This window comes from Pundamilia nyererei, unplaced genomic scaffold (genome assembly GCF_000239375.1).
Source record: "Pundamilia nyererei isolate P.nyererei 1_Seehausen unplaced genomic scaffold, PunNye1.0 scaffold00001, whole genome shotgun sequence".
NCBI classification, from domain to species: domain Eukaryota; kingdom Metazoa; phylum Chordata; class Actinopteri; order Cichliformes; family Cichlidae; genus Pundamilia; species Pundamilia nyererei.
In genome coordinates, this window is record NW_005187402.1 from 10,677,476 (window position 1) to 10,702,207 (window position 24,732).

At 40.6% G+C, this 24,732-nt stretch overlaps 2 protein-coding genes across 3 annotated transcripts in view; both read right to left on the reverse strand.

Moving 5' to 3' along the window:
* The window catches only part of mapk9 (mitogen-activated protein kinase 9), an 18,919-nt gene extending 3,842 nt beyond the window's left edge, over window positions 1–15,077 (reverse strand). Inside the window, exons 1-11 of one of the 2 annotated variants that reach the window (XM_005719837.2) lie at window positions 14,847–15,077; window positions 9,583–9,729; window positions 6,387–6,516; window positions 6,027–6,085; window positions 5,562–5,700; window positions 5,020–5,185; window positions 3,197–3,268; window positions 912–1,094; window positions 514–638; window positions 370–433; window positions 149–220 (exon numbers count right to left, since the gene is read on the reverse strand). In XM_005719837.2, coding sequence (XP_005719894.1) covers window positions 149–220; window positions 370–433; window positions 514–638; window positions 912–1,094; window positions 3,197–3,268; window positions 5,020–5,185; window positions 5,562–5,700; window positions 6,027–6,085; window positions 6,387–6,516; window positions 9,583–9,698 — 1,126 coding nt within the window. In that variant the 5' untranslated portion in view covers window positions 9,699–9,729; window positions 14,847–15,077. Of the gene's footprint in view, window positions 1–148; window positions 221–369; window positions 434–513; window positions 639–911; window positions 1,095–2,096; window positions 2,169–3,196; window positions 3,269–5,019; window positions 5,186–5,561; window positions 5,701–6,026; window positions 6,086–6,386; window positions 6,517–9,582; window positions 9,730–14,846 lie in introns of both variants that reach the window. The other variant, XM_005719836.2, reaches the window with a different exon arrangement.
* Window positions 15,078–15,584: 507 nt separating this feature from the next.
* The window catches only part of gfpt2 (glutamine-fructose-6-phosphate transaminase 2), an 18,719-nt gene continuing 9,571 nt past the window's right edge, over window positions 15,585–24,732 (reverse strand). Inside the window, exons 9-19 of the mRNA XM_005719840.1 lie at window positions 21,385–21,502; window positions 21,117–21,280; window positions 20,763–20,858; window positions 20,422–20,519; window positions 20,132–20,252; window positions 19,784–19,941; window positions 19,502–19,616; window positions 19,252–19,379; window positions 17,622–17,789; window positions 17,294–17,455; window positions 15,585–16,350 (exon numbers count right to left, since the gene is read on the reverse strand). Coding sequence (XP_005719897.1) covers window positions 16,306–16,350; window positions 17,294–17,455; window positions 17,622–17,789; window positions 19,252–19,379; window positions 19,502–19,616; window positions 19,784–19,941; window positions 20,132–20,252; window positions 20,422–20,519; window positions 20,763–20,858; window positions 21,117–21,280; window positions 21,385–21,502 — 1,373 coding nt within the window. The 3' untranslated portion in view covers window positions 15,585–16,305. The remainder of the gene's footprint in view (window positions 16,351–17,293; window positions 17,456–17,621; window positions 17,790–19,251; window positions 19,380–19,501; window positions 19,617–19,783; window positions 19,942–20,131; window positions 20,253–20,421; window positions 20,520–20,762; window positions 20,859–21,116; window positions 21,281–21,384; window positions 21,503–24,732) is intronic.

A 24,732-nucleotide genomic window follows, 5' to 3' on the forward strand; every position in this document is an offset into this window, starting at 1 on the left:
GACCCTTTTGCACCTTGTGAACATCAAAGTGAGTGTTTGTTTTGGTGAAGCTGTCAGTGTGAAGCATTTTCCAAACAGTGACGTCCAGTGAGGCTGCAGCTTTGGGCTTATGCTAACAATTTTGGGCTGATAGAGGAAAACTTTGTACCTGAGCAATCTTCTTTCATTAGACCATTCTTGTTCCTCTCCTCCCAGTCAATCACCTCTTCATAAATAAGTTCTGTGGAGAAACAGAACAGGTTAATGGCTTTCAGTGGTGACCACACTCATGCCTGCACGTTCAACACAAAAGCAACAGCAACAGTAGAACAGCAGTTGCCCGGTATGGTGCGCTGCTGGTTTGCTTCTCTAGAGGTCAGTGTATCCCACCTTTCCACTGCTCAATAGTGTGCTCTCTCTCTTCCAACTGCTTGTCAGAAATCTGTGGAGGAGGCTGTGAAACAAAAGGAAATGTCACACACAGCCGCAGCACTGATGAAGTTTACCACAAATTGAGGGGAACTGCTTGCTCACCGCGTCGGCCTCTGCCGGGTCGTACCACACGTGAATGTAGGGGTGATTAAGAGCTTCTTCTACAGATATGCGGCACTCGGGATCAATGACTAGCATTTTGGAAAGCAAGTCCCGTGCTTGACTTGCTGTTATGACAACACAGGAAGGGCAGGATTACTATGGAAACAGGCTTACGACATCATTAAATTTAAGTATTCTGTTTGACAATTGAATATTGTCCCTGATGGTGTTTGGCCAACATGTCTGTCAATGTCAAGATTTGTTCAGTTTTATTTAATGATGTGACCTCTTAAACGACAACATTACACCGCAGAGTTTTACTAAATCTATGCAGTACAGGAGTATCATTGGATACTAAAAATAACACTCTACATAAAGAGAGTATCAAAAATTCTTACTCTTCAATTTGTCATGTTCTGACTCAGAAGGGAAGGCCCAGTCTGGGAAAAGCTCGGCAAAGCTGACGCCAGGATACTGTGGCTTGTTCATCACATAGTTCCTCACAGTCTCCATCAGTCGGTTCATAAACTCTAGACTGGGTGTGCCCAGAATCTCAATCACCTTATTCCACTGGTCGATGTCTAGAAAACACACTTGTTATGGAAATCTCCAGTAAATTGATGGGCCTGTGCACATGTAAGCAAGTGAAAAGAACAGATGAAAAGGTACAGCATAGATCCGACATGTACACTAAATAATTTTGTATGAAAGCTAGCAAAGGTAAGCCTTAATTCACCAAAGCATAGGAGAGATGAAAATTTTGACCTTACAGGATTACCAATTATTACCATTCACACTCAGATTAACAAGAATTTGTGCTCTAAAGAAATGTAAATGCATTAAATAGATGCTCAGTCATTTACTGTCAAATAACTACAAAAGCAATGATTCATATTGAGAAGCTACAGATGTAACCACATCATGGCAACATATAAAAAGTCCCTAATCTGGGAACAATGGGTATCTGTCCCAATCCATCAGGTGGATATTGGCCAATTTCAGTTTAGGTTAATTTAGCCACTCTGTTAAGTGAACAGAGCAGTATTACAACCTGAAAAACCATTTTAGCATGGCTAAAAATACAGCTGTGCATGGTCTGTTGACTTACTTCTGCTCAAGGCAATTACTTCAAAGGATGGGAAGCAATCTATCATCGACTCACACTTGTGCCCAGCATCCATTCTCAGCTAGTCGGGTGTGAATGCAAAGGGGAAGCTGGGAGCTAAGAGGCAGCTTACATATGTAACAAGAGAGATTAATATTTATTGAAGAGAAACGGGAATTAGAGCCTGACCTATAATGGATGTATTAGGAGTAAAAACTTCTCTAAATTATCAGTGGGTTGTGATCTGTAAAATAAATATTTCCTATCAGTGTATAATGAGTTAAGACTCTGCAGAGAAAACACAAAACTTTAAGTTTAAACTCAGCCCGAGTGTTTTGTAAATCGTAAATTCAACAGCTGAGAAGATGCGAGTGTGCCGGGAGACCCACAAGACTAGAAATATTTGATAGAGTGTGAATGACGATGGAGGAGGAGGGACAACAACTGGCACAGAGACGATGAGAGCTGCGAAGGATACGATCAGTGCCCTGGAAGATGACGCTGCCCTTTACCATCTCTCCCATGATACACCCCACTGACCAGATGTCCACTGGGAACAGAAAACGCACAAGCACGCACAGATGCACACAAACACACACACATAACCACACAGAAGAGATATTAACTTAAAAGTGACCAGATAACATCAACTAGATAATACAATCCACACTGAATGTATAGTAACATAAAGTGACACACAGAATGAGGAAAATCATGCTCTATGGATTCAAATTTGAATGAGAAACATTTAAAATGCGAAACACGAGCTCTCATCGGTTTTGGTGCATCTGCCAGCAGAGTCGCGGCCTGAGGCTTTCATCATAGCCATCTTCAGGCTTTTCTTTCTCTCGGAGTCAGTCTCAGCTTTCCACGCCTTTCTCCACAGCCTGGCTTATCAGTTTGCACAGCTGTTGCTCTCTCCCTCATTTTTCATGTGTGTAATTGCACGCACTTAGCAGGACAGGCTGTATTTCGTTTCTCTCTCTCACTCTCCAAGTCGACTGCTTGCTTGTCAGTGGTCGTCAGGGGCAAATACCCATCAGCTCCTCTTTTTCCCTGAAATTCAGCTTCACTAAAAATTAAAAGTTCTCTCTCTGAAAATATCTCCAGAGAATCTACTCCAAGTCCACTCAGCCATTACATAAATGTAAACACTTGGCAGGTTTCACTCCTATAAATGATTGGTCTCACAGCTTAGCTACATTCTTTGAAGAGCAGTTCAAAGACTACTTCCATTTTGCAAACCTACCCCGATATGATGAGTCATATTTCATGCTCCACCCTGTAATTAACCCAGGTCAGAAAAGATTGAGATAACCTGTCTGTTTAGCAGATAAATAATATCATGGGTCAGGTTTCTATCTCTGACTGCAATGGCTATACTGACAACTACACGGCTCTACACAGAGTATACATTTCTCAGAATATTAACTTAACTATTGCTTTGATTTCCCCCTCCAGATGTGTTTTATACAACTAAATAAACAATTCTTGCCTTTAATAAACAAAAATATCTCAGTGTCTCCTGGCTCCAGACAGAGCAACCAACTGTTGTGTGAGACGAACAAGAAAGGATACAGTCCTTTCCAGGAAAGAGGACTTTGTGAGAAATCATTTCAGCCATTATGCAGCCAACTGACCACAGGTCCACTGCAGCAGAGTGGTGGTATAGTAAACATATTTGTTAACATCCTGCTAATATATCAAGAGTCAAACTTACTATGACGAGTCAAAATCACCATTAAATGTTTCCACTTTGTACATGAGAACCATTGCTAATATACACTCACCTTTCACTTTATTAGGCACACCTGTTCACTGCTCACTAATGCAGATACCCAATCAGCCAGTCACATGACAGAAACCCAATTTAGTCATGCAGATATGGCTCAAGATGACCTGCTGTAGATCATAGTGAGATTCAGAATAGGGAAGAAAGTAGGGCTGGGTTTTGATTATCGATTAAAATCGATTCTGGCTTGGATAACGTGATATTGATTCATTAAAATCCCAAATCGATTTTTAAATAGAAATTTATTTTGCCTGAAACGCCAGAATCTCAGGTTAAACCTCACAAAATTTCTACAACCACCAAACAGCTAAAACAGTAAATGAGAGCAGGTACACGGATTCTGCACAAAGATGTAAAAACAAAACGCAGACCCGGCGCATCCGAATCAGTGAGATGTTGCCTTTCTCACGCCGTCGGGGCTGAAAGCAGACTGATTTTGAAGCGTCGGCGGGCGCTTTAGGTTTACGTCCTTTTTGCGCTCGATTCTGAAGCTGCATCTTTTATCTCTCTCCAAACAATATTGACTGAACCAGCCACTAAAGATGATCCAAACTACGCTTCACATAAACATCGTCACAAATTTCCTCTTACTTTTGCTGTTTTGCTTCCACCACGATAAAAATCACACTTCATGTACAGCTCTCTCTCTCCCGCTCTCTAAATCGATAATCAAAACCCACCCCTAGTTATTACCCACCAGTCTACAGTGTCGGTCGCTGTTTGTTTTTGTTTTTTTACTTACTTCCGACAAGAAAGCCTCATTTCTGCTGTTCAATACTGAACAAATTTAAACTTTTTAAAATTATGCAAAATTGCAAAATGCTTAGCTGTGTCTCTAATCAAACCTCAGTAACTTTGCTCTGCTTCGTTTTTGATCTACTGCACAATATTTTTAAGGTCATCTGCTACAAAAACCCAGACCAGGAAAACCGCCTTCATGTTTTTCTGTGTTTTATCCTCAGTTACTTTGACACAAAGGAATCTGCTGTGATGCTTACACCTTTGATAAAGTCTCACAAGTGTCAGCTTTCTTTTTATAGATATAAAAATATAGATATGTACTGATAAGTGATCAGAATTATAATATTTCTGACTGTCTGAGGCAAAATTTCCCCGATTCAAATCGAATGAATCGAATCGGATTGTGGATCAAATCGATTCGGGACCTTGTGAATCGGATTCGAATCGATCCTAGAAATCAGTGACGATAACCAGCCCTAGAAGAAAGGCAATTTAAGCGACTCTGAAGGTGGCGTGGTTTTGGGGCTGCTGATCTGCTGGGAATTTCCCAGTTCTGAAGGTAGAAGGGAGACCAACCAAGTACCAGCAGGGTGCATCTAATAAAGTGTTCAGTGAGTGTTGTTGTTTGGGTTTTTTTTTGGGAGCATTAAATTAATCATAAAGTTTAAAAAACCTGGCTTTTCGAGAACATGAAGAACTCCAGGGAGCAGCTTGTATTGATAGTCCTGATGCGTTAAATGATTTTCGGACACGCTACATAAAGTCATGTTAAACAGATTATTAGAAAATAATTATTCTGAAAGAGAGCAGTGTTACATGTTGACCAAGTAGTGTTTAAAAGATTTTTTTAAGGCTGGTTTGTACTCACCATTTTCCTTGTACTTCATGCCGAGAATGACCTCCGGGGCACGGTAATATCTGGTCACCACGTACGGGGTCATCATGAAATTAGTGCAGGCTGTCCTAGCTAAGCCAAAGTCCAAGATCTTTAGTGTGCAATCTGACTTAACCACAATGTTACTGGGCTTCAGATCCTGAAGGGGGAAAAAAAATTTGATAAATCTTTAGGAAAACAGGCACAATAATCTTAAAGTTGACAAGCAGATGGAAACGTAACACAACCATTTTAACCACTTTATAAAGTAAACTTTGGAAGAATTATCTAAATACAAAATGAATAATGTTATTTCAGAATCAAAGATATACTCATTGGCTAATGCTAAAATATACAAAACAAGCAAAAGTTTAAATAAATGCAAATTTTTTCATGTATTAATAAATATTAAAGAGCTGTCAGGTTACAGACACAACATGGGAAACGTTACACTTTTAAGCGCTATTTAAGTATTAAGTTACTGTGTTTTCAGAGTGACTCTTTTAGCCAGCAACACATTTACTGCTTGCACTTACCCTGTGGATTATGCCAGCAGAGTGCAGGTGCCTGATTCCACAAAGGATCTGGTATAGCAGGTAGGACATCCTCTCGTGGTCTAGGTCCATATGGATCACCTGGCATAGGCTGGCATCCATTAGCTCCATCACCAGATACCTGAGAGGAGGGGAACAAGTGCAAACTGTGTTTGTGTGCTACTGTGCGAGAGCTACAAGTGCAAAGAAAAGAAACAAAATAACAGGAATTTAAAAAACAATCAGAAAGAAGACAAAATAAGAAAGCAGATAAAGGAAATGTGACAAAAGCAAAGCGTGAAAAATAGAAACCAGAGAGCGAATGAAAGCAACGCAGAGGATTAGAGAACGTTGGAAAGTAAATAAGAGGATGTTTGTTAAATGAAAAAAGACGCAAAATACTTCAGCTTAAATCTTTGCATGTGAGAGAAAACCAAAGCAGCCAAAAAACACTTGAGTGCCACTCACAGATCCTGAAATTCCTCCAGGGACTTCTGAGGCGTGAATACATTGATCAGACGGATGATCTGCAAGCAGAGAGACAAGCCGTTACTCTACTCTGTCGCTCTCCTACCTACTGGTGAGGCCCAACTAAAGGCACAGCAGGGCTTCTGTTACCCCAAACCAGAAATGTTATATTTAGTCCAAGGAGATGACTTGAACTTAAATTTATATTACATATGTTCTGGCTACCTCTTAATATTAGAAATATTGTCCAACACACGAGAAGATGGAAATGATAAACTTTAACATTTTTCTGCCACACCTCGGTTTAACCTTCATCAAATGTTCAACACATTTTATTGCAGGTCGAAAAAGAAGATTTACATTTTTGTGGTTGACACATTTGAGCAGCACCAGCTCCCTGTAGGCGCGCTTAGCGTGGGTCTGGTTCTGAAAGGGCCGACACAGCTTTTTCACTGCCACTGGTATACTGAGGACCGTATCTAGAGCAGAGCTGCAACAGATTTCATTAAAGAAAAAAAAGACAGAGACAAATGTTAGCAAAGAAGAAACTAAGTGCATCCCAGAGAAAACAGCTTATTCAAAAATTCCTAGTTACACATTCAGTTTCATTCACATTTTAAAAATAGTAAAAATAAAAATATAATTTTTTACGACCCTACTTTAAACATGATCGGGGCTGCACAGAGGAAAATAATCAGGTGTGAAATGTATAGTTTTCAGGGTTTTTATCGGTTTTCAGCGTTATTTTGTTTTTTATCGTTTACTCTGTTTTCCTGGGTCTTTTTACGTGTGTTATGAATAAATTTTCTTTTTTCCCGGTACCGGTACTAGTTTTATTTTGTTATATTTATCCGCGACACCTTAAAGGCTGGTCCATGAAAATATTGTCGGGCATAAACCGGTCCGTGGCGCAAAAAACGTTGGGGACCGCTGACCTAAACCACAGCAGTTTAACTCTCAGTAAAATGTATTTATATAGCACTTTTCACAGACAGAAATCACAAAGTGCTTCATAATAAAACCTACGAAAATAAAAGTATAACACAACAATGCAAATTAATAGAATACAACATAAAACAGTGCGTGTGAGGATAGATGACTCACGACTGCAGACCAAATCTACCCATGGGTCTGTACCCATAAAGCAACCTGAACCCGAACTGAATGGGGGCAGACATTTACTGAAACATGTACAAAAACACATTTAAATACAGTATATGAGTGAAAGGGAGACTATATATAATTCCAACAAGTTTGAAAGTTAAAAATTGAGATGAACATCTTTAAACGTCTACACAGCCTGAGCCTGAGTCACGTAGTCTTCAGGAATAGTTCTCCAGGCTTCTTTAAGTAGATTCAAAGCTGTTCTTTGGATGTCATTTTCCATTGACTCAACTAAGGAAATCTGAATAAATTGTGTTTCTGTCTAACAAAGTGCCTAAAGACACACATTATATTACATTGGTTCTTTGCTAATATGTCTGTTTTGTACACCTAACTTAAGGGATCAACACTGAATCATCCCATAAGATATGTATATGTAAAATATGTATTTTACCTGGTTAATGTGTGTGGCAGGGCATGCTCTGCAGCGCCGCTGCAGGGGAGGCGGACGCACCCGAGCGCCACCCGCAATCACGCCTCGCCGCCTTGACATCTGCGCTATCTGTGCTGTTGTGTTGGTATGTGTCGGGCTGTGAGCTGAAAAGCTACAACTGGCTGTATGTGTACAGCAACCGTGTGTGAAAAGTGGCCTATAAAGAGGTGCTGAAAAGCATGTTCATGCAAACATCGTCGGTTCTGCCGTGGTATGTTCACAATTGGACTTCTGCTCCTGAACCTCTGCTAACCTCCAAATAACTTCGAGAGGAAAGGATAATGGCTGCTGAAGAAAGAATGCCATTGGTCGAAAAGAGAGGTAAAACGACTTCAGTGGTGTGGAAACATTATGGGCTCGTGGAGTCAGACGTGGATCAAGTAGACATAGTGTGTAAACTTGCTACGGTGTCGTAGCTGCACCACAGAGCAACACTACAAATGTATTCAATCATTTGAAGACCGCTCACAAAGTGACATACGATCAAACAATGAAGGAGCAGCAACTTTAGTTGACATACCTCAATGTCAGTTTGATGCAATTGTGCATTGTGTGGCTGCACAGCTTGCCTTGATGTTTGGTTATTTGTATGCATAAATATTATGCAGTATTTTTAAGTTCACTAAAAATTAATGTTTACATTTTTCATATAGTTTTTATATTGCTAACATTTGCACTGTTATCAGTATTTGCACACTATTTTATATTATTTTTTGACAATCTTTAAAGCCATTATTCAACACATTGTTATTGTTAAATAAATATTATCAAATAATCGAGATCTCAATTTCAGTGAAAATAATCGTGATTATAATTTTTGCCATAATCGAGCAGCCCTACTTCCAGCCCTAGTTCACAATAGAGAACAGCTGCTGACATAATGTGGATCTGAAGATCCATAATTGGCCTACCTGGGGTTGAAAGTCTCGATAAATGCACGGCGTTTTGGCGGGTACACCGGCTTCCGCGAGTGTGACGCTTATTTTGAGCAATGAAAAAAATAATAGAATATAATTTTATTTTTATATTTCAATATCACAATAATCTTCCAATTTAGAACTACAACTTAAAAAAGAACTAACATAAATAAAATACACTTCAGCTACTGTAAATACTTCCAGTTTATTTTCCCAAACCACGCGGAACCGCAGGTTGCCGACCCCTGGTGTAAGTGGTTTAACAAACAAAAAAACAAATCTTCTGAAAATGGTCAGGTACATGGACTGGCCTCAAAAAGCAGCCAATCTCCAAAGAAAACCTTTGAAGACCTTCAGAAAGCCTGGAGAAAGATTGCTCAAGAACAGAGCCAGAAAATCTGGCTCCTTGGAAACAAAACACAAAGAAATAATGGCTCAGGACTTTTGCACAGTACTCTGCAAGTCTGACATTCAGGGAAATGTATCTAAAATTAAATTCATTGATATAATCATGTAGCCAATAATGAATTAAGTCAAGGGTGCCAATATTTCTAATCAATAGCGCCAACAAATGTGAGGTTTTCAGCTTGGAACAATGATATTGACATAACAGTACTTTTTCCAGCAACATTTACACTCATGATGGAAGCAAAAACACAGCTGACACTACTGCTCACATTAACTGTGTCTCTATTTAAGAGTCGCTGCAAGCTGTGACACTTGATAATGAGCCAGCTTATCTAACACCTGACCCCAAAGGGGCTCAACCGATTCAGCAACAATCACTAACATGTGAATTATACAGCGTTAGATCTACACCGTAACCCCATTTTAATCCTACGCCACAATATTCTACGTAACCTACACCTCCTGAGAAATGTAACTACGTGTTAACTTGAATGGCATGGAAGTTTATGGTGTAGGGACAAAAGGAGTTTTTGTTTACTATGCAAGTTAGAATGCAGATTTCCCAAAGCAGTCTAAAGTTTTAACCTGTGCCCATTTAATCAATCAAAGACTGAAAAAAACTTCTTTGTCTTACCAAACAATGCCTTGGGCGCCAGAGCCAATGGGCCGCAGCTGCTGGTAGCGCCTGAGTACAGTGAAGGTGGAGTCCACCACCTGAACACTGTAGAACTGCCCCTCCGCCTCACTCATCCTGCTGAACAGTCAGGACCACCAGCGCTGTCTGCAGGACAAAGGAAAACAAAACAGATGAATATCACCACGTTCTAATCTCATGTACGCTCTCCTCTGTTCTCCGTTTCAAAGTGTGTGAAAAGGGCTGGAGAGGAGCACACAGCACAGCTTAACAGATGAGAGACAGGCTCAGTTGAATGTAGCATTTTATTGAGGTAAAAACCTTGAAAACCTTCTAAAACTAAAGATGAACTTGAGTGTTAGGGCCCAAAAAATATCTAATCCAAGATTAACTTTGACTTGATTTGCATGGAACTTTAAATGCTTTCATTGATTAATTGATAACCTTACGTTTCTCCAATATTTTTTATGATAACAGCAGCATAAGGCTGGAGCTAAAGGCTGAGCCTTTAATGTTTGGTGTGCTTGTTAAAACAGAGGAGAGAGAAAGCTAACAGCTTACAGTTCCCTCAGTAAACACGAACATACCACGCACACTCACACAGGCAGCATTTAGCTTGAGTCTCTTCATTATTTCTTGAACTGCATCCAGCTTCACTACAAGTGTGCGTTCAGCTATCAGCACTGGATGAGCACATACGTGTTAATAAATTACACGATGTGTTTGAGTGTTTATAACAAAATATGAAAGTGTTTCTTGGCAATAGTTTATGTGCGCATGTGCATACATCTGTGGGCGAGAACACATAATCGTGTAGCTACGCAACACCAAGCAGTCACGGCTGTTTGTCATTCCTTCAGAAGGCAGTCATCAGTTTAAAGGAGACCCATTTTTTTCCGCCTTTAACGGGGAACAGCGAGACAAGCAATCACTGGATTTCGTGGTCACAGACACAAAGTGCTGACGAGAAAAATAAAGGACGTTTATGATCAAATGGACCAGAAAAAAAAAACCTGTAAAGCTAAAGTCACTGCAATAAGCAAAGAGCTACATAAGGAATTAGAAAGAGAACTGCTGTCAGATATCAAAGTGTGTGTCTTTAGTTTAAATGTTCAACTGGAGACGGAAACATTTATTTAAAAATTAATCAAAAGAAATTCTAATGATTGTAGTTCATTCTCCAATAATCAAGAATTAGCGTGCAAATCGTGGGGCGATCGTGGCTCAAGAGTTGGGAGTTCGCCTGGTAATCGGAAGGTTGCCGGTTCGAGCCCGGCTTGGACAGTCTCAGTCGTTGTGTCCTTGGGCAAGACACTTCACCCGTTGCCTACTGGTGGTGGTCAGAGGGCCCGGTGGCGCCAGTGTCCGGCAGCCTCGCCTCTGTCAGGGCGGCTGTGGCTACAATGTAGCTTGCCATCACCAGTGTGTGAATGTGTGCGTGAATGGGTGGATGACTGGATATGTAAAGCGCTTTGGGGTCCTTAGGGACTAGTAAAAGCGCTATATAAATACAGGCCATTTACCATTTACCATTCAATTATACATTTACCTGAAGGTGATGCGTATTCTGAGTTTTATACAAGGAATACATTTCAAAATTAGCTGGAAGAAGGGGTCACATACCACTGTGCTGCATCACACTCAGTAAGTGCCACATTGTTGAATTAAGCTAGGCCATCAGTAAAAGATCACTGTCTGGAGATCAAACTAAGTTCCTTCAAAACCTATACATGCCTCAGCTGAGCCTTTTCCATGCCATGTAAAGCATAACAGCCACTGGTAATTGTTTCTTACTCTCAAACTAAAGGATACTTTTCAAACATGTCCTAAATAATCTCCAGTGCATGTGTGTGTGTGGATTTTCATTGTTCGCTTCGCAGTTTTAACTTCCATTTTGAGATGAAGAAAGAAAGTTATGTGTAAATAATATTACTGGTTGGTATGCACTGGTATAGAGCTATATCAGCCAAACATTGTTATCGACAAATAAGGCGACATTTACTGATGGCACTGGTCCACGTCTCTGCTTGCCATTGTATATGATTGTTTATTTCCTACTGTGGTTTGCTATGACTTATTTGCCTGCTTGTAGGCCGGGTTTTTTGCCCATGAACAAACACTGGGAAAAAGCCTTCACGTGTAGGAGGTACCGATCTGCAACCTTGCCATTAGTCAGATGAAAAATGAATCCTTCTCAGTTACTTTCTTCCTTCCTTCCAGCTGGCTCTCTGACTACACCCAAAGGAAAAACTCCAAAGACCTTTACTTCCTTCATTCTTTTTGGTTTTCACAACTTCTTTGGCTTTGTCCTTTTCCTATTGTGCTACTAACATCCCCCTCAATTGCCTCGTTCCTACGGCCTCCTCACAGATATCTCCAATGATGGTCCTGACAGATATATATTTTCATGACTGCTGTGACTGACACGCAAGCTGAGCTTTTCTGTTTACATACATGTAAAACGTAGGTACAGGCAAAACAGCATGCTAATACCAAAGCTGTACTGCACGTCTCAACAGCACAGATCTTAGGCCACAGGACACAAACACCTTCTGCTAAAAAATACAGAAAAGACTATTTTAGCCTCACTGACAACAGCATTTTGAGATATTTATATTTTTTCATATAAGAGCTGGTGTGCAGCTTTTGCAACACACACATCAAGTTAAAGCATGCTCTGAGGAGACCATTACTCATAACCAAAACCACTGTAGCTTCATCAGTCACCTGGTGCCAGGTTAGTCACAACTACTGGGTCATTCTAAAGTCGATTCAGCACAAACACTGACAGGGAACAACTGTTTGATTAAAGCTACATACCGCTCAGAAAGCCAAACAGAAACATAGGCAGACACCTGCCACAGTTCTGGGCAGCAGGCTCTGAGGAATTTATTTAAAATCAAAAGGGAAATCGATCGTGTGGAAAAAAGTTCCCCAGAGATTCCTCAGCAACTGTGGGTTCACTAACAGGAAGAGACATCCCAGAACAAACTGCTTATGAATGATACCATTAATCATTACTAGCCAAGGTTAAGGGCGACACTGATGCAGCTGATCCTGTGAATGCAGATAAACTGCTAAAACACTTTATCAATCACTACAGAGAAAACAAACAAAACACTGCTTTAGGTTGATTATTTTAAAAAGGATGATTAAACCATGTTAACAACAAAACTGCCTATTAATCTCAAAGCTTACAGGGAACACTGTCATCAACAGTGTCTCCATTTTTTCCCCTCAGACTGAATTAAAGGTAGACGTAGCTACTATGACATCATCCACTGGTTTGTGAAGTCCTGTTTTAACTCTTTTCCACATAAAGACGAGATTTAATGACCTCACCCGTACCCTTAATGGTGAGTTTCGATACCTCAGTATATATCAATAAACCCGATGACCTCACTAATGATGCACACCCAGTCATTTTGTTCTATAAGCAGGCCTGAAATATGACAGAATCCGTTCAGAAAAGAGCTTCAAGGATTACTTGTAGTAAGGGTGAAAGCCTCGAGCCGAGTGTTTTCGCCGTGTCATATCTGGTTGGTGTTTTGAAAAGAGATGTGACAAGCGAGGGGTGAGTCTGACAGTGACACCGCAGGCTCAATAAGCACACCGTGTGTGATCCTCCTTTCTGAAAATTAGAATACCCAAAATTTACTAAATGGAGTATATGTTGTATCGAAGATATGAGCGACTGAGCTCATTATGTCATCAGGAAAGTGTTTACAGAGGTCAAGCCTGAGGTCTGTTTTCCCGTAAACTTCTGCAGAACCGGAAAACACTGGTATCGGGGCCCTTGTGGCCATTGTTCACACATTCTCACTTACACAGTTATATATATTTACTCCCATAAATCAAGGCAGAATATAATCAACCAGTTGGGGAATATTACCTATTATACAAACCCTCCTGTGTATATTGGTCAACAGCGGAAAACACCAGCCCACGTAGCCATTTGGAAAAAGAAAAAAAAGAAAAAAGAAAAGGCTTAAGGTACTTCTCAGTTGGTTTCACTTTTCAGATCTGGAAGCCTTATTAATTTAATGTTTTAAACTCTGTTTTCTATGCAGCAATAGTTTATCAGAATCAGAATAGTATAGAATATCCAGTTTAGCTGGATGTTTTCTTAGTGCAAACAGTGTTACAGTTTTATGCCTGAGAAAATGTACTCAAATAAACTGTAAAGAATACAGTTATCTGGAATATGAATGAAAAGATGGGGGTTACGTACTCTTTCTCTTACCTGATGATACTTATTACACTAATCCATATTTATGCAATGGTATGATGATCAAAGAGTTGATGAGAGAAGTGACCTTCACACAAGCATCATGGACCTCAACCAAAGCTCGTGGCAGTGACTGTTCAGTTCAGTCTAGTCCAGGCTTGGGGGTCTGACGTGGCCTAGACTTGGGAGTTAAGATGGGGAGTCAGTGAGCTGGCTATGAGATCATATTAGCATGACCTGAAGCCTCAGCATCTCATCTCGATGTAGCAGAGTTACAAAACATAGCAGGGATGGGTAAAACTACACGGGAGTCTACTGCTGCTGAACTAGACACACCAAATTAGTCTTTGAGAGCAGTCTCCCGGGGAAGAAGAAGGATGCAAATTAAAACACAGCAAACTTGGACACACTCTGAACATCCATGTGATCCCACTAAAAAGTTCAGTGCGCACAAAGTGGCTGAATCACTGACGGGCTCGCCTTGCCAATGACATGCCAGAAAAACCTAGCTTGGGCTGTGAAAAAAAAAAATCCCCCTAGTTTTCATTGCATCTGCACCTGCGCTTGTGGTGACTGTGGTTAAGGTTTGTGAGCAGGCCTACACAAATGTCATTAATTTGAACTACATGTGTGTTTTCGAGGCTCTGTGGGTAAGGTATGCGCACTGACAGCTAGACGACGTGAATTTTTAGCATTTCATAGCGCCACACGCCTGCTCTACAACACACACACACACACACACACACACACACACAGTGAGGTATGAAGTCACCCGGGTATGACACACCGTGGCCGCAGCACTGTTGGCACTCGGTGCTTTAACACAGTCAGAAACCATCGGTTTACACAGCTAAAGTTACACCAGCATTAACGACATCTGACTTTCCAAAACCTCAGTAAAGGTACGAAGTTAGCAGGGCCTACACTACCATTGTTTTTCAATTCTGTGGGCAGCAATGCGGTAGTCAGGCTGAACTGTAAGCTCCGGCGGACTAGAGAACGGGCAGCAGGAGGCAGCTGCTGCGGCGAGACCTACCTTCTCCCTTCGCCTCTCCCAGGGCACTCCCATGCATCGAAAATACAGATAAAACACCCCCCGAGCTCCTCAGGCACAACCTGGGCTTGGAAAAGTTGAAAAGGACGGTCGGCCCGGCTGTCACGACTGACAGACCTTCCTTTAGTTCCTAGCTAACTCCAGCGGCAGCACGGACGGACGGGTGCGGAGGAAGGGAACGCCACAACAAGCAGAGACCCAGCACAAGCATGACGTCATCACGCAGAGTTTACGTGGGCGCAAAGGTTTTTTTTCTTCGCAAAACTTGGAAAACTTTTTCTTCTTCGTGTGATTGGTTAATGTAATAATGTATGTGTTTTGAAAAATTACAAAAAAACAAAATAATACTAATAATCCTATGAGGGCACAAATAAAGACACACAAGACAAAATCAATAACTAGCCATAAATATTAGAATGGGGATGTGGTGGGGGGAATGAACAGACAGGTAAACCTTTTGAACAGAATGAATTTTCAATTTATTGATTGGCAGTTCCCATTTGTCTATAAAGATACAGTATAAAACACAATCATAGTTAAAGATACAACTCCAATTTTATCAGTCTTCCCCATAATAATAATAATAATAAAAAACAGTCAAATACAGAATATTATTATTAGAATCATTATAAACCCATTCAAATGCCTGAAACAAAAAACAACACACAAACAAAAAAGCAAAAGAAAACAATTATTATTAAAAGTTATGATATATTATTTGTTTTTGCTGCATAAGTGCTTTTTAATTTATCGAAATGCTCAACCCTATAAGTAAGGAAGGGGGTTTTTTTGGAGGGAGGGGGCGGGGGAAATTGGAATTCTGTGAAACAGAACAGAAAGATGACATATTTTATATTAAGATGAAATTAAAAAACAAAAACAAAAAAAAATCAAAGTTATGGGTTACTGGCCCACCAGGCACAGTGATTTTATGACTTTTCATGATATTGCAGCCTAGAGAGGTATGCAGCCCCCGGTGGACATACAAAACTCATAAAATAGAAATTCTGAATCAATCACCTCATGATTGTGTACATTCATAATGCACATTTGGTCCCCGTATTGCACAACTGTAAACACTTCAGTATACCATTTCAATGCTAAACTTCTTACACGGTTTTGGCTCATCTCGTGACTAGAAAAAGGCACAGCAGCTGTGTGAATGTCGTTTTCATAGATTGTTCTGCAAGGCCTCATCAAGTGATACCACGGCCATTCTTCAGCAGTGTATTGGTCTGATTTCACATTTGGCTTTTTTTTTCTTTTACAAGTTCATTGTACAATAGACAATACCCCTCTCTCCTCCCCCCAATTCAACACACACACACACACACACACACACACACACACACACACACACACACTTAATGTTTGATTGCACTATTGCACTGTTAATCTCCTAAAGAGCTGTCTCTCCTCTCCAGGGCTTTGTGAACTGTAATTATTCCACTGTCACAGACTTGGCCAGGTTTCTGGGAAAGTCAACCTTTAAAAAAAAAAACAAAAGAAAAGAAAAGAAAGTTTGTTATAACAAATTCTCCATGATCAATTTAGCAGCACTGTATAACTTTTTTTTTGATAACACATTTCCCAACTCATTATATTAGTGTACATGGTAAAACAATTGCATCCTGGTAAAGATGTGCCATAATAAGGATTTGGCTATAAATGTTATACATTGTACATTGTTGTGATCATGGACTGTAAATAAAGAGTTCACAATTCTGACAGATAAAGTCTGTTTGCACTGTGGTGAGTAGGGAACATGAGCTGCCTTCTTAGTAAAGTAAAGCATTCACAAGGAAAGAAAAGATGAATAGACACAAGCAGAACCAAAGACATGGACAAAGCATTGGTATTCATGGGCACCACTATCCCTAAAGCGTATGTACAAGCTTAGAAGAACACATGCTGGCTGCCATTACTGTCTTTTTCAAGGAAATCTTTTTCAAGGCCAAATTCTGCACATGTTCGAGTGCCATGACTGTACCATTAGATTTAAGTTTTGTAATCAGTTTAAATCAGTTTTAAATCAGACAAGTAGATGAAGTATCTTAGTGTGTTAGTGTGGAATTGAAATGAATGTGTGACAACATCAAATCCACATGCAAATAGATTCCACTGCAAGCATTTGAAAACCAAACAACAGAAGCACACATTACATTCATAATTAGCTGCTCTTAGCATTGGGTGAATTTGAACAAAATCAATATTGCTATAAATCTCATATTAACATCAATATGTGATTACTGAGGTATTACAGACATCGCAGTGACTGTGCATGTGCTTGTGTTTTGCTAAAACGATGCCCATTATTAGTCTTTATGGATATCTATTATATATCTAAATATGAGGATTTGGTCATGATGATTTCTTTATTCCCAGGACTCTTGTCAATAATCAAACCAACGGTTGCATTGAATACTTACATCATATCCTCGGAGGACAGCCAAGTGAAATGACATAAGCTGCAAAGGGATGACGCTGAGGATACCCTGCAGGCAGTCCACAGTTTGCGGCAGTTCGATGGTCTGGTAGGCATTCTTAGTCAACTCAGTGTCATCCTGGCAACAGATGATGATGGGCCGACCCTGATGAAGACAGACATCGAGAGGGCAAGAATATTAACATCAGTCTGTCTGTCCACTCATTTCTGTTGTACTTGGGACTTTCAAAATTTAGTATTTGTGTCTGTTTGTCGTACTTTGAGTGTGTGCCTTGGGTGGATGTGTAAGATGTGTTTTGTTAAAGACCTACCGATCTGGCGGTGACTTGCTGCAGAGCATTCTGGCATTTTGTGTAGCAAGCGTCCCTCATGATGATCATGATGACTGGCATGTGTTTGTCAACGAGTGCAAGAGGACCGTGCTTCAGCTCCCCAGCTAGGATGCCCTCCGAGTGCATGTAAGTGATCTCCTTAATTTTCTGCATCAGAATAAGAATAGTAAAACTTGCTTAGGATGAAGATTAATAGTAAGAATGAAGACAAATTACAGCACAGCCTACATTCCTTGCATGGTATGAAAGCTGTGTGAGCAGCTTTTTCTCATGCGGTTTCAACTTAATTATATTCTTTCCTTAAACTTGTTTGGATTATATGATAGTTAGACATCTTCTGTTCTGCGTGTGTGCTCTTTTCAAGGACAATACTGTTGCCCATCAGCTACATGCTTACACTCTTTGTATCAGGGACCAGCTGATGATACTGAAGCAAGCCCACACAGCTATCAGCTCAACAACAAATATCCCAGAAATCAGAAGGACATGCAGATGCAACGTCGCCTCGGCAATGAAAGAAATCTGAGAGTGGCAAATAAGATGTTAGGGTGTTCATGTCAGGTGACAGGAAGGAGATTAAAAACATCTAAAACACTCAGTGAATCATAGACGGGGGAGCACCACAGACGATGGCACAGACGCAGCAGAGCCAGAAAGGCATGTGGACTGTCCATGGCTACAAGGGGTGGCTGTAGCTCAGGTGCATGGCAGAGCAGGTCAGCCACTAACCAGAAGGCTGGTGGTTCCATCCCAGGCTGCTCCAGTCTGCATGCTAAATATCCTTGGGCAAGATACTCACCCCATGTTGCTCTCCGATGCATCCATCAGAGTGTGAATGTGTATGAACGTTGGATACTTAGCACTTAAGACCTTAGAAGAAGTGCTTGTGTGAATGGGTGTGATTGGGTGAATGAATTAGTTGTATAAAGCGCTTTGAGTGCTCAGACACAGTAGAAAAGCGCTATATAAGAACCAGTCCATTTACAAGGCCGGAAGTCGAAATGTAGATGGGGACATCAACAGAGCCAGTGCTGAATGATTTCTTCAACAGATCCTGGACGCAGTCACCTACTGACTACTTTTATAAGCTATTCCTTCATCGTAAATGTCACAGTGTTGATGACGTTTCCTGAGCCTTAGATGATTAGACGTTTTTTCTGTGTTGTGATAAATTAGAGCAAAAGGCTTGACGGTGCATGATACGAAAAACCTCAGTAAACTTGTTCAAACTCGGCTGAGTCTTGTGGGTGGAATTGGACCGTCTACATGTAGTAGCAGAGAGGAAGCTGTTGTCAAAACTCCTCTGCATCATAGACAATGTTCCCTTCCCTCTACACAGCGTTGTGGTTAGCCAGAGGTGCACATTCAGCCAGAGACTAATAATGACTAAATGCTCCACTGAACATCACTCCTATGGCCATCTAGTTACATAACTTCTTTTAGTGTTGCCATTTGATTGTTTATAATTTTGTTAGTCATTATTTAGTATAGCTTTTATTTCAGGAACTGTTACAAAACAATTTCCCTGTAAGGATTATATAACATGTCCTGATTCCTAATTCCACTGTACTCATTTTACGACTGATATTATGGCTTTTTTGTAACTCACCAGTGCCCCCTCAAGGCAGGTGGCATAGTTGAAACCTCGACCCATAACCAAAAGAGACCTTTGCTGATACAGTTCATTGGCAATGGCCTTGATCTTCTCATCCAGGGACAACACCTTCTTTATCAGTTCTAAGAGAGTAAAAGAACGATGAGTGAACGATGCATTAATGTTGTTTAGCTTGAATCTCCACATCTAAATACTTATTTTGAATCCACAGAGGCCTTTTTGTAAGATTTGTTGGGGTACTGACCAGGTAGCATCTTGAGGCTGTTGATGATCTCCTCTCTTCTCTTCTGTAGGGAGAGTCTGTCCTCACTCATCATCAAGCCAAACATAATGAGTGAGACAAACTGACTGGTGTAAGCCTGGATAAGACACACACACACAGAAACACTTTATAAGCCCCCCTGTGCTGAACAGTGAGGAAGAACCCACCAATTTAGAATCGGACTCAGGGAGGAGCAGCCATCTGCCACAACCGGTTGGGGGGTAAAACCAGTCGAGACAAGTATAGACCATAAACCAGCCATACCTTTGTGCTGGCCACTCCTATCTCGGGCCCAGCATTTATGTGGACTCCACAGTCGGTTTCTCTGCAGATAGAGCTGCCAACAGTGTTCGTTACACCAACTGTCAGAGCTCCCCGTTCTTTGCAGTAGCGCAGTGCCATCAAAGTGTCTGCTGTCTCTCCTAAGGAGCACAGAGAATGAAAACATATGTTCATAAACCACAACAATGTTCCTGTTTCAGGAAAAAATGAAAAAGGCATTGAACGTGGATAGGTGTCACACAGGAAATTACAGTGTAAATAAAGCTTTTCTTTCTAAAGCCACTTTCAGGAAAGTGAAGATAAAAAAGTGCTATTGTGCAACATTATCACCTGACTGGCTGATAAAGAAGCAAACATCATCTCTGAAAACAGGTGTGATACGGTCCAGGAAGTCGCTGGCCAGCTCCACCATGACAGGCAATTCCGTCAGCTCCTCGAGGATCTGTCTGGTCTGTAGAGCAAGTGAGTAAAAACAGAGGATTAATTAACACTGCTACACTCTATCCATACAATAATTTAATTCTTTGAACTCGTCTGTTACTAATGATTGCCTTCTTTACTGCAAAATGCCATCATCAAGCATATACAAGCTAAAATAATGATGTAACTGCTGTACTCACAGCCACCGCAGCGTGGAAACTCGTGCCACAGCCGATCATGATTAGCCGTCTGCAACGCTTTATTTCTTTCAGGTGGTCCTTCAACCCTCCGAGAACAACTGAGAGAACAGAACGTGAAACAGTTAGACCTACTGATCACTCACTGCATCACAACTAATGTCTGTCATACACTTTAGTGCCCAGTCATCATGTGTTTACCGCCTGCAGTTATTAAATAGTGCATTTTAGTAGGCAACATACATGTTTTTATATCTGAGAGTCATTTTTTTTAAATTCCCAGTTATATTAGAGGGTAGTGGGACATGCTAGAACATAGGACTGGCTGTCAGTTCACTTGTCACCTTTTTGGGTGTCAAAACAAATGCGGCCCCTCATCGTGTTGACTACTGACTCCGGCTGCTCAAAGATCTCCTTCTGCATGAAGGCATCAAAGTTTCCTGCAAAGAACAACAGGGGCATACATTACCATCACATGCTCTGACAGACCGTGACATGCTGAATGCTTTCCTAATAAGAAGTGAGACAGGAAATAAGGATGCACGGAGTTTGTCTTGTGGCTTTGTTTGCACGCATTCAGCCAGCAGAGGGCGAGCATGTGTAACTGTTGACTTAAATCTGCTGCACTGCATGCACAGTACTTGCAATTTGAACTTAGCTACCTAAGAGCCACAAAGTAATTTCAAATAGTTTCTGACCTTTCATGATCTGCTTCAGCTCCATCTGTAGGGTCATGATAGCTCTGACTGGGTCTTCACCGGCCTGCCGGTTCATTCTGTGGATGGAGAGTTTCCCTCCGGTCACTACTGCTATGTCATCATCCTCCATGTACAACACCTTGTTGGTGTGCTCAATGATGGCACTGTGGGTAGACAGAAAAGGTCATTTGGGGAAAAGAAATGAATGAGTAATATAAATTAGTAATATTATGTTTTTGCATTTTGAGTCACATAGAAGAGGCCTCACCTGGCGTCAGAAGCAAAATAGAACTCCACGGCCCTGCCATCCCCCACAGAGTTGATGGCGCTGGAGCTGTCAGCTCGGTTGCGACTGTTCTTCTCATGGACTTCCTCCTTGTGTTGAGCTGCAGGTCAGAAGTCAAAAATCAAGGTTCAGTGACATGCTGCTGTTTTTGCCATTTAGTCTTTTTACTAATTGTAGTCAACATACCCAGCCATTTATCCTTGTTGTTATTACTTATTAAGTTTCAAGCAAGTTCCTCTTACGACTAGACTTATCTTGGATTTTGTTTGCTTCTGTGCAAAGAATGGCTTACTTAATAATATCTTGGATTTTCTTCCTGTATCCTTGGAGTCTGTTTCACTGTATTTCCTTTGTTTATTCATTTGTGGTTTGCACGTTTGCCTAATACACAAAAGTTGTCCTGTTTGATTACAGGGAGGAGACACAAATCCCTCTGGGGCGGTGTCAGGAAGGGCATCTGGTGTTAAAAAAAAAAATCTGCCAAAGCAAACATGTGGAGCTACCTGCTGTGATGACCCCCTTGTGAAAAGGGAGCAGCTGAAAGTCGCTTTTATTCAGCAAACATTACATTCTCAGCATTAGAAAACTGCACATTGCAAAGTCGAGAAGTAGAGTGGCTTTGCAGCTCGAAAAGATACTGTTTTTTTTTTTTTATCGCAAATCAAAAGATTCTAAAGTATGCAGAGAAACAAAAAAACAAACAAAACCCCCACAAATTTGCTGAGGGTTGCTGAAGCCCCACACAAAGTGTTTATGCAGGGTGAAAGAGTGGTTTCCATCTGTGAAGTCTTATTGTGTACCTAAGACTGGGTTATTTGCAGAGGCAAACCATCCTCCTCCTCACATTATACACATACTCTGAATCTACTCAGAGTATGCATTCATGCCTCTACAAACAAATCAGCCTATAATTTGTTAATTTCCAAGTATACCTGACTTTTTTACTCATATCTGTCTGTTACTTTTCTAAGATGAAGAGGGGCTTGCTAAGGCTGGGACGTTTTCTAATCCTGACAAGGCTTGAAACTAAAAAAAGAGAAATTTTATACATTTAATGTGAACAACAGACGAAGTGAAACAAAGATTTTGTACTTAATATGGTTGGTTAATAAATTACTCTTTGCCTTTTAGCTAATCTGGGGATTTAAATTTGAGTCACTAAATTTAGAAAATATCTTATATGTAATGGTATATTTAAATAAATGACCCAAAAAGGACTTATCACGCCATTTTTGAGGTCATTTAAAACACGACACTAAGCTTTTCAGTGCCTGCCCTGGAAGTACCTCTGCCTTGAACTTTGGATGCCTTCATTAACAACCGCAGATAGATAAGATACTGCGGACACAGTCTACAGAAAGAAAGAAAGAACACCAGCAGGGCGGTGTGATCGTAGCAGCCGAGGATTTCTTTGTAAGATTCAATATCTGGACATTTAAAAAAGATACTTCAAGTTTTAGATTTTAGACATTCAAACTGTGATCAGTTTGTAACACCTCACTACATTTTCCTCTTCGTTCCCTCCACTATCTGCAGGTTCTGCGGGTGAAGGGCTGTGTGAATTTGTGCCAAGCAATCACTATAAACCAATGTAGCCACCTGAATCATCATGCCAATTTAAATTCAAACTCATGCCTGGCTACACCAAAATGCAGTTTGCTATAGCCAGGCAAGTAATACCAGTTCAGCATGCTTCAACATCTCTCATTCAGCAGCAATGACTGGGAGTGTCTAAATGAGATCAGCAGTAGTTTTTAACTAATCCCTGTTGTGGTTTGACAACGCCTGACAAAAGCTATATCAGGATCACTTTATTCAAAATGGGATTATTATTCAAACTACAGTCATTTATATTTAGCTCTGTATCCAGGATCTCCCTGCTCTTTCGTGTGCCGCTGTGGAAAGCATGAGGTGGGGAGAGCAGGAACAGCAGCAGCAGCAGCAGGACCCACTCACAGAACAGAGGCAGTCACAATAATGAAGCCAGAAATAGTGAGAATACCGTGAAATTGAGGAGTTGGGGTGAAGGTGCGTCTGCAAAGCAGCTTGCAGAGGCTGCAACTGTATATAGCCCCAAAATATATTAAATAGCACAGCACGTATGAGAATTGCAAATGAGAAAGATCCACATCAGCTGATCTGATGTGGATTAGCTGACCTGATATGGCCGGCTGAGCTTCACTCCACAGCCTGGCAGAACTCACGCTCAGATTAAACATCGGTGTTATTCTTACTCATGGAGCATAGGGACTAGTGGTCAGCCTTCCCGCTGCTCTCACTGGACTGGGGTTTTTTAACAGTGGACACTCTATCATGTGAATACGCCACTAGAGTCAGTGAATGCACCAGGGTGGGTGGTTTCAAAAAGTTTGGACCCAAACTGGGGAAGTCTCGAATTTTGTTAAACTAAATGTTTCTCAAGATGTCATTCAATTTCCAAAACACCACTGCCTTTAAAACTTGACACAAAGTTTCCCTATTACACTGTAAGAAATGTTTTATTTTATTATTACTTTACAGTAAAAAGTGGAAAGCTGGTATTACTTTGACAGTAGCTGGGAAAATTATTTTGAGAGTGTGGGGTTGTTTCTGTAGGCTATACATGAACCAATCTCTATACCTTCTTTAAACATAAACATAGGCGTTGTATCTTAATTTGACTCTGTCCCAAATACACCATCCTGCTGCTATAAATACTAACTAGTGCATCTTATTAGTGGCTAAGAGCAAGGCCGAACAAATATTTGCTCCAGTATGAGTTTGCTCAGAATGACAGTGCCAAACCGTCACAGAAAGCATTAAAAACGTATGAGCTCAGAATATTTATACAAGTTTAGCTAAATTAAATTGGACTGACTAACCTTGGGACTGAGAAACACACATAAGTAAGAAAATGCTGCTAATGGTTTGGGTTTTCACCTCATCCTTAAATGAGCATTTAAACTTGGTACTAGAAACATGAAGAAAAAACATTTTCAAGCTTTAAATTGGTAAGAATTTTACCACACAGTTCTTAAGATGCTTCTTAAGCAGTGATGAAATAGCGTTGCTTAAAAAAAAAAAAGGGGAGGGGGGATATTTATATTTTAAACTTCACAGCTCTGTTATAAGAAAGCAAATTGCTTCAGGGGGACTGTCCCAGTCAGTTGAAACTTCCTTGAACAATAAAACTACAACTGCTTCCTTATAGGGGTCAGATATCCATATGATAACCAGCAGGAGTGAGATCATGTTAGATAATTTAATAGAGCGTTTATCTTGACATTCCAAATATTTCATCATGTCCCACTTTTCTATCGTGCAGTAAATCTTCATATCTACAGTTAGACT